Source organism: Colossoma macropomum, unplaced genomic scaffold (assembly GCF_904425465.1).
Source record: "Colossoma macropomum unplaced genomic scaffold, Colossoma_macropomum, whole genome shotgun sequence".
In the NCBI taxonomy this organism is placed as follows: domain Eukaryota; kingdom Metazoa; phylum Chordata; class Actinopteri; order Characiformes; family Serrasalmidae; genus Colossoma; species Colossoma macropomum.
Window position 1 is genome coordinate 36,656,055 of NW_023494804.1, and position 9,967 is coordinate 36,666,021.

The 9,967-nt window shown below is 37.1% G+C and overlaps 1 protein-coding gene across 1 annotated transcript in view; it reads left to right on the top strand.

Annotated features, from left to right (window-relative positions):
- Nucleotides 1-9,686, top strand: part of megf10 (multiple EGF-like-domains 10) — a 77,658-nt gene extending 67,972 nt beyond the window's left edge. Inside the window, exons 19-25 of the mRNA XM_036595443.1 lie at nt 77-205; nt 2,478-2,705; nt 4,735-4,853; nt 5,752-5,875; nt 6,486-6,530; nt 8,288-8,494; nt 9,498-9,686. Of these exons, the coding sequence (XP_036451336.1) occupies nt 77-205; nt 2,478-2,705; nt 4,735-4,853; nt 5,752-5,875; nt 6,486-6,530; nt 8,288-8,494; nt 9,498-9,664 (1,019 nt within the window). The 3' untranslated portion in view covers nt 9,665-9,686. The remainder of the gene's footprint in view (nt 1-76; nt 206-2,477; nt 2,706-4,734; nt 4,854-5,751; nt 5,876-6,485; nt 6,531-8,287; nt 8,495-9,497) is intronic.
- The last annotated feature ends 281 nt before the right edge of the window (nt 9,687-9,967 follow it).

Genomic DNA, 9,967 nt, shown 5'->3' on the forward strand with positions numbered 1-9,967 from the left:
GAATGATGTAGATGTTGCACACGGTATTGTGCGCTGATAATGATAAGGTAACCCACCTCTCTGTTTGTGCTCTCAGAATGTCCCCCTGGAACGTATGGCTTTGGCTGCCGGCAGGTGTGTGACTGCCTTAATAACTCCACCTGTGATCACATGACTGGGACCTGCTACTGCAACCCAGGCTGGAAGGGCGCACGGTGTGACCAAGGTAAGGTTATATAGAAAGAGACTGAATGAGCTGCACAATATCTTGCTGCGTTTCTAGTTAGTGTCGAGACTTTGCTGCTAACATTCAGGTGACATGAGGGCAAATTTATCGTTTTAATATTTTAAAAAGTGGCTGTTGTGAATTCACTAAAAAGAGGCAGCAGCTCTTTAGCATCTGTAATAAGATGAAAGGGGTATTCGCTGTTTTTTGTGCCTTGGATTCATTGAGGACTCATTGAGTTTCCATCTCAAAGCACAAAATACTGGCAGGAAATGATTGTAATGACACACTTATTCTAATACTTATATTTGATTTACTAAGGCTGATTGTAAATTCTGACTGTATGTTGTTTAATGCCAGAGAAAAGCTTGTCTTATTTTGGCACTAACACTGCTGCAATTGTTGTTGCTGAGAAAAAAAAGAGTCTATCAGGCACATTTATTTCCTTTCAATTTAAACAAAAACAAAAACATTGTAAACACCTGCCATGTCACATTATTCTGCATTTGATGACAATAAAAAGTTGAACCTGTATGTTTTAGTAAAGCAGTGTTTTAATGGATGTATGCTGCTCATCTAAGTGTCTTAATAGCAGGATTTGTCTAAATCATCACTGTCCAAAAAACAAGTATTTCCATTTTTTTTTCTGATTTTCATTTTACTACACAGTTTGAGCACACCAGCTGGCCTTCAAGTTGTGTGAAAATTTCACAATGAATGGACCAACAGAAATGCTCCAGAATTGATTGGAATAAAATCTCTTTACAGTAACTTACATGAAACTTTAAGAACGCTTTTGCCCTCTCCTGTAAAATTGCCATTTTGGAAATACTTGTTTTTCTTTGGACAGCGACAAAATAATGATTCAGGCATCTTCTATCCCGAACTGTTGTGAAACTCTTTTGGCTATGTAGTCATGGTTTTACTCATTATTTATTGCTTGTCCACACTGTGGCTTTGGTTACAGACATGTTACAGTCAGTCTGGTTAGATGTGCTCCACAGAGCTAAGAGGACACACTCACCACAAGTTTAAATCATACAGTTCCCAATGAAGCAGAAAGCTCTCAATTAAGCAGCAGTTTTACAATATCACAGGAATTCCAAATGCAAGAAAAAAGGGTTTTGCTCCCAAACCAAACACTTCTATACTACACTAATGAATGTGCTTCAAATGGTAGTGCACTATTTTTTCACACTATTTAGTGCTGTCGTATGTGGTTATGATGCAGCCCTTTTTCTCCTACCTGGCAGAAACAAGTCAAACACGTGGTTATATTGTGCTGCTCATATGTTAATTACGAAGTTGCACCTTTGTTCATTTACACTGAAGTTCTTCGTAGGTAAGGCACTAAATAAGCAAATAAATCTGGCCCAGAGACTTCCAGTGTGTTGCCTCAAAACGTCTGTGCAAAACTAAAGAAGCAAAATGAAAATGTGTGTGATCAACTATGTTTAGAGTACATGGAAAATTATGTAAATTTGATTCCTTCAATGATAAATCGAATAACATTGTACCAGATTTACCAGGTACTAGAATTTATTAACTCTTTCAGACCTAAGCCTAAAAGTTGCTGCCTGAGAAATGGGCACATCTTTATATTTTTCAAAAAGTTTCTCTAACACCACCCCCTCACCCAATGACACAACAATTACAGTCATATGCAAAAGTTTGGGCACCCGGTCAAATAACTTGTTTTGTTGATGTTTTAAGTTAAAATAAGTTAACACATCCTCTACAAACAAGACGGTTTGCATATTTTAATACACAGTTACTGTTTATTTGCTGAATTTAACATATCGAAAGAAAAGAATAATTTGTCTGTGCAAAAGTAATGGCACATATTTTACATTTTGTTTTATTTAATTAGAGTAAACTTAGCTAATAAACAGAAATTGTGTACTAAAATGTGCAGAAATACGGAACATTTGTGTTTGTTCCCTGTAGATTATTGTACATTATTATACCGTTTATGCCATTTAAATTCTTATTTTCCTCTGAATATTGTGTTTCTGAAGTTTTTAGTATCAAACTATAGTGTAATGTTCTGCTTTGAATGTTCTGTTGAAACCTACTTTATTTGTATATTGTTTATCTTTTTGGCTCTTGGCCCACCTCAAACACTGCACTTTGGCCCCCAAGACAAAAATCTGGACATGTCTGGTTTAGATAAACAACATTTTACATCTATTCAACCTTCAAAAAACACTTCAACTTCTGCCTTGTTCCACTTTTAATCTCACTGACTTCTCTCTCCTTTTCCTGTGTTTAGCTGGTGTAATCATCGTGGGCAACCTGAACAGTCTGACCAGTGCAGCAGTGCCAGTCGATTCCTATCAGATTGGAGCCATCACAGGCATTATTGTCCTGGTACTGCTGGTGCTCTTTCTTTTGCTCCTCTTCATAATCTACCGGAAAAAGCAGAAAGGCAAAGAACCTGCAATGCCTGCAGTTACTTACACCCCAGCCATGCGGGTCAACACAGACTACACTATTGCAGGTCAGTACTGAAGCTTAAACTGTTTTACAAGACGTTTCTATAAGTTCCCTTGAGATTACAGATCACAGTGGAAATCAATATGTGCTTTATGGCTCTCATCCATGGGTTGGGTGCATGTGGCATGAGCCCAGAAGATTATTTGTTTTTGCCAACCCTCGAATAATCAACCAGGACAACAAACGAGACCCATGTTTATTCCTATTGTGTTTATGTGTGTGTGTTAGCTTGGCATCACTGTTTATTTACAATTTCATCATTTCAAATTCTGGAACTGCTTTCTTCCAGGAGGTCTCAGAATACAAAAACAGGGTACTTTAATTGGTTGCAGAAACTAATGTGATAGCTTGGAGTTGATAGGCTTGATTTGAAAATGCTTTGTTTCCCCAATTGGCTAGTTTCTGTCCAGTTTTAACATAATTGCAAGCTATTTCTAAGAGAGCAGATTGAATATGTCGTGGTCGGTAAAGCAGCTGAATAAATTTGACGGTGAGTCATGCAGGTTGACACTACCAAAAAAGTCGAAAAGTTTGGACACACCAAACTGATCATGCATTCGTCAAAATGGTAGACATGTAGAGCCTGTTTACACCTTGCATTAACATTTGTTTAATGTCCAGATTATATCTGGGTAAACTTTTGCTTTTGGCCATTTACGCTTTTCTCTAAAATGCATCCTTAATTTACCAGATGAGATCCGACTGTACTTTTCCCATGTAAAAAGCACATCAACACATTTCAATTTCCTTTATCTTCTCTTTTCTGTTACGATACCACTGGACAAGCTTGGCCTGGACTCCTTCATCAGCCTGGAGTGCATGAAGGCTCTTGGTTTGGGACTAACTTCAGCTGTGTCCTCCATCTTTAATTCATTGTTTATTCTCTGACCTGCTAGTCAGTTCTTGGCAGATACTCTCCACTCGAATAATTGTACACAGATAATGGAAATGCATTCTGTTTACACTTGGGTTAATGCGGTCAAGATCCATCTCTGAACACTGTCAAATGTGGTTTGAGTGATCTGATCATAATCCGACTGTAATGCACCCTGGGGGTGTTTACACCTGACTTTTCATGTGGTCAAGTGCAATCTGATGTAATCCGATCAGCGACACAACACGTTAATGTAAGGTATAAAGAGACACTTGGGTCTAAAGATATATGCTTAAATGCGAATGAATTCTGTCTTTCCAATACAAAATGGTGAAATTGAAAAAAGTCTTGTAATCAGTGTTATTTATTTAAAATCAGTAGTTGTTCAGTCATTTGATACTCATAATGCACTAAGTTGAAATATTAAGCATTAACTGTTAAAAATGGTTCAGTGTTTTAACTTAAAAAAGAAAGTAACCTGGTTCCTAACCTGGTTTTGAGTTCATTGAACTTCAAATAATAAGTTAACAGAAGTTAATACACAATTTATTGTTCTGTTCATTTACTCTTAGAAATTCAATTAGTTTTAAGTCTTTGAGGCAGCCAGGTTACTTACTTTTTTATGTTAAAACATTGAGTAATTTTTTACAGTGTAGTTATTTATTATCTTAAGACTTTGCGATGCATAAACATTTCCTTAATGTTTATCATTGTTGAGTGGTTAACGTTTATCTTTGGAAACATTATTAATCATTAAAGAACGCTTTTTATAAAGTTCTAACATTTATGAACTTATACTTAAATATAATACATTAATGAAAGGCATTTACAGTGCTTTAATATTGATTCATTTGAATAATATTGTATGTCACTAAGTATACGTAAGTATATGTAGATGAGTTACACTAACCAAAAGCAACCAAACACCCATGTGCTGTAAACATGGCAAAACAACTACTACTAACTGTCTGTCTGGCACATGTTCAGTATTCAGAGCCTCATGCCTCTCTAATGACTGCATACCTTGCATATTAGTTTCATAGTAGTTACTGAAATTGTCAAGAAATTTAAGCTTTAACATTAATAACTGAATTGTATGCCTACAGTTTGAAGGTTAATGTGATATTTAGATCTAAAACATTTTTGTCATCTTTCTTAGATGCACTACCACCGACAAATGAAGCCCCTCCCAACAGCAACTACTTCTCCAACCCCAGCTACCACACACTGACCCAGTGTACCAGCCCGCCCCATGTGAATAACCTGCCTTATGGAAAGGTGAGCCCACCCACTCTGCTTGAAAGGCAGAGCACCTTTTGCCAGTTCAAAGGCAGCTTGTTCTTGTTCAAAGTGGCAGCAAACAAGACACCCAGGCCTAAAAATTGATGCAAAAAGAATCCTGCAAAAGCATTTGTAGCCTAGTATTTCTCTAAGGCGTACAGCCAGCAGACTTGTGCATTTTGTGTTAAACTGTATTTTTGTGCTAAACTGCTTTCAGACAAATATTGACCATTACATTTGATGTTGCATGGTGATTCTTCATCTGTATATTAATAATTCTATTATACTGTAATTTAACTTTGGTTGGCCACTGGATTTACATATTTGACATGTAACATTCAAATAATGCACAAAATGTTAAGTATTTAAGGTTTTCTATTGTGTTTGTTCATCATGTTTGTTCATTTAATTAGCTGTTCAAAAACATGTTATTTACAGCCGTATGCAAAAGTTTGAAAACCCTGGTCAAATGATATGTTTGGTTGATTTTTACATTTTCTACAAGGAACAAACTTTAATATGGCATTTTCTCCAGATTTTAGAGCACGAAATGGAACAAATTGGAAGAAATAAAATATAAAATGTGCCATAACTTTTGCACAGGCCGCATTTTATGTTCTATTTTTTCATGTTAAATTCAGCAAATAAACAGTAATTGTGCATTGAAATGTGCAGGTGTGTATTCTTTGTACAGGATCTGTTAACTTATTTTCCTTTAGAAAATCAACAAAACATGCAGTTTGATCAGGGGTGCCCAAACCTTTGCATACAACTGTATATTGGTGCATTGCATGGAGTTATTTCATCAACTGGCAACAAACCTTAGATGAAAAAAGTGATAAAGTGATAAATACACTTATCTTCAGCCTTTTTACTGTGTTTTTTAACATGCTAGACAAAGAACAACCAGTTGTTTGTTAACCTGAAGAATGTGGAACAGCGAAAGAGGCCGTCTCTGATGGAGCACACTGCAACTCTGCCTGCTGACTGGAAACAGAGCAGCTGCTTCAACGAGCTTGGTAAGCTGTGGCATTTAAAAGGGTTTTTAATGTTTTTCTAATACTTTCCTACAGACAAGACCTTGACACGAAGAAGTAATTACACCTAACAAGTACGTGAAGTCTATGGATAAAGCCACACATATGCTAACCTTACGCTATGATACTTTTTCTCCAGCATCTGCTTTCACAATTTCACAATTCTGTTGCACTTCTTTGCTTGAAAATGGGCTCCCCATAAAACAAAGTCCTTATGGGATATTTTATTGGAAATGTAGAAGCTGGTTCATTTAAATGTATTTCAGACGCAATGTGCCTCTGAATAAACCAGACAATATCAAATTAAACGCTCCTATTCAGGCTTCTGAAACTATTAAGTCCTTTCCTTCCAGCATTATATTCCTCGCACACGTCCCTGGTATAATATGCCCTCCAGTGAACATTATATGGGCTTGATGCTCTTTATTAGCGCCACACATTCCTGCAGTGTCAGTGTCATTTTGTCTGGTTGAATTTCCTGTCAGCACTTTCAGCAGGAGGTAATTTGTGCCTTCTGCAAACACTGATTAAAGAGGATTTCCCAAATATTTTCTGTTTTCCTCTCTTTCTGTCTTTGTTATTGTTTGATTAGGAGCTTATGGAGTTGACAGACGCTACACAGGAAAATCTCTTCGAGGTAAGAAATCTTGCAACTCGATGACAAATTTACCTGTGCCCGAGGATTGTGCAGTTTAAGGCTAATGTAGGGTTGATGGCCATTTTATCAAGTCTATAAAGTCTGTCATTTTCACATAAATACAAGGACACACAGTGTCATTGATGTAAAGCATCAAAAGCTATTTTAGTGCCCTCTTGTGGAAAATCCTAAGCCTGCTAAATCTGAGCGAGTGAGTGACCCACCAAATCCAGATATGATTAAAAACTTTTTTCCCCTTCCGTTTTCAAAAAAAGTATTCGTCCACACCAGCTCTCTGCATCCATACAAGAATGCTGAAATCACTGGAAAACGCTCACATGACCATTCCAGCCCAGTAAGGGAGAGATAATACCTCTAAAAACACAGTGTCATTAGCATGCACACTGTGCATAATATAGACCATGCCACCAAGCTAAAGCACAGTTTTACCTGCAGGCTGTCAGACCTTCACAATTACATATTTCATACAGTAATTCCATATGTCATACATAATTCCGTATTTCATGTTTTCACTAATAAAATAAAAGCTAGAGAAAGAATACCTTCTGCTTGCTGTGAGGTTGTTTACCTAGCCATGGCCACACAATCAACTCTAAAATGTCCTTGCAGTCCTGATCAGGCAAAGATATATTATTAGATATTATTATATAGATATATATTAAAGAAATATTTGAATTATGGAGTGAGGATTTATTTCGAATCTGTCTTTGATTGAGGATCAAGTCAGATTCAAGTCATATATCTTTAGAATCGTTGAGGTATTTTTAATACTTGCAGTGGAGGTGACGCCAAGTTTACAAAAACTGAGTGCAGTATATTCTGAGTGCAGTACATTCAGTACATTGGTTTACTGAAAAATTAAAGCCAAATTTAATTATAAACATGTTATCAACTCCCAAATCACCCCTAAATTGATGAGCACACAGAAACAGCCCAGTCATCAGTCATACTTCAGATAAGAGTTCTGCAGGCTCAATAAATAAAAACAGCTACAGACACAGTCAACTGTGTGATGTCAGAGTTTTCAAAAAGCTGTGTTTTGCCTGTCCATGCAAATACTTTATATTGTGTAAATCAAGGACAAAGTCAATTTACAGATCACTTTATTCTGGTTTTATGTGCATTTTACATACTGTCCCAGCTTTTTGGGAATTGGGTTTGTATGTAGAAAGTAAGAAAAAGATACCCTTTTCTTCGGCTCTCATGTCTATATCCAACCTCTAGATGCCTGTCCAGCTCAGTGCTCTCTTGATGAAATAACTGGAGAATCCTCTGTCCCTTAATAGCAGATACAATTGGTCTCTTAATAGTGAGAAGTAGTAATTAACTTAATGAGGCCAGATCTCTCTTTCCAGCCATTACAAGGGTCACAGGCTTTTCTAGAGCATTAAGTAGGTTTTTGGCTATGCTTTATTTTTCATAAACAAGCATTATAATGTATTCCATTTAGAATAAGAAATCAGAAAGACTTCGTCCACCAATGCATTATGTGATCGTAATATTTATAGACATATACCAACCTTTTCCTTTGTGTCGATGCACAGAAGAAATAATGGTCATTAGTTTTGCATTAGTGAAATATAGCCATACTGTATTGATGTAATGTATATATATGGAAATCATGTACACATTTAAGTGTATTGTTTTTTTCATTGTAACAATCAAGGTTCATTAAAACATGCAATGTTCAAAGTACAAAGTAATTCTTACCTGTACTGTGTTGATTTTTTTTCTAGATCTCGTGAAAGGTGTACCCTACCACGCCAGCTCCTGCTCTCTCAACAGCTCAGAGAACCCCTACGCCACCATTAAAGACCCCCCTCTCCTGTTGCCCAAGAACACAGAGTGTGGCTATGTGGAGATGAAGTCCCCCGCACAGAGAGACTCTCCATACGCAGAGATACACAACTCCAGCCCCGCCAACAAAAACGTTTACGAAGTTGGTAAGTAACTGAAGTCCATTCTAATTCATTTTGTCACTGTCAGAACAAAGTCTTGATAAAAGTTGGTCTTTTTTCTAATGCTGTTGCCAGGACACAAACCCTTCAGTTATGTAATTTCCAGTCAAAAATGGCTATTACAGATTGTGAAAGATATAGAGAAAATGGGCCTCCTAACAACCAAGCGTGACCTGGCAGGCCAACAAAACTGTTCTGGATAAACAGCACTTATAGCTTTAATCTTTGAGAGCTATGAGAAAATCAAGCTCCACTCTTGCTTCAGATATGAATAAATCCTTCCACTGTGAGAAGACAGCTCAACACTAAGAGTCTGAAAGGATGTGTAGCTGTCAAGAAGCCCTTACTGAGGAAAGAAAATATACACGACAGACGAAATCAAACAAAGAAGTTGCTGGTGTTCTCAGAACAATGGTCTGACCACCCCAGACCTCAATATCACTGAATGTGTTTAGGTTTACTTGGATTGTGAGAAGCAAAAAATGCAACCAAATTCTAAGACTGAACTTTGGATGTCTGAAAAAATATCCCTGCAATTTTCGTTGAAAAACTTAAAGCAAGTCTCCTGAAAATAATGGAAGCTGTAATAAAGGCAAAGGCAGACACACTAAATAGTGAAAAAAAATCTTGTTATCATGTTCTTGGTTACTAGAATGTCTTTTAAAATTAAAACAGAATGTGTTACTGAATACCTTTATAAAATGTCTCATAATAATGTAATTGATATTTTATTTGTATTTAGTCAACACTCTTACCCGGAGCAACATAGTGTCTATATAAGTTTTCACAACTTTCTTATAATTGGCCATATAGCAGGTCATCAGCATCACCAACAGCTGTGTGTGGTCAAACAGGGCATTAGAAGGTTTGAAAGTTCATTCAGAACAAGCTTCTGCTGTCTACAGGAGGAGCATGTGGATCCACTTGTTGGTTGCTAATTCTACCACATGACCTTGTTACGCATGTTTTTCTTCCTTTTCCTTTCCAGAGCCGACTGTTAGTTCTGTCTACACACCTGCCAACAACAACTGCAATGGACCATTTGGCCAGGACCCCTATGACCTACCAAAGAACAGCCACATCCCCTGTCATTATGACCTGCTGCCCACACGGGACAGCCCCCCATCCCCCCACAAAGAGCTTGAAAGTGAATGAGCTCTCAGAGACTTGAACAAAAAAAACCCATTCCCCACTGCCATGGCCTCGCCTTCTTTGGTTTCTTTATGCTCACTGGTGGCTTGAAACTCACTGTCTGCATATCTTCACATCAGTATGTTAATGGTTTTATTGCTGTCTTTTTATTGTCATGGTCATTATTCCTAATCATATTCTTACAAGAAGAAAAATACTTTAAGAGAATTTTCCACATGGTTCTCTTAGCTGTCCTCTTGTCCACATTCATACTGGAAAAAACGCGGAGTAATTTAAACAAAGGAGGTGACATTTTGTAGCAGATTT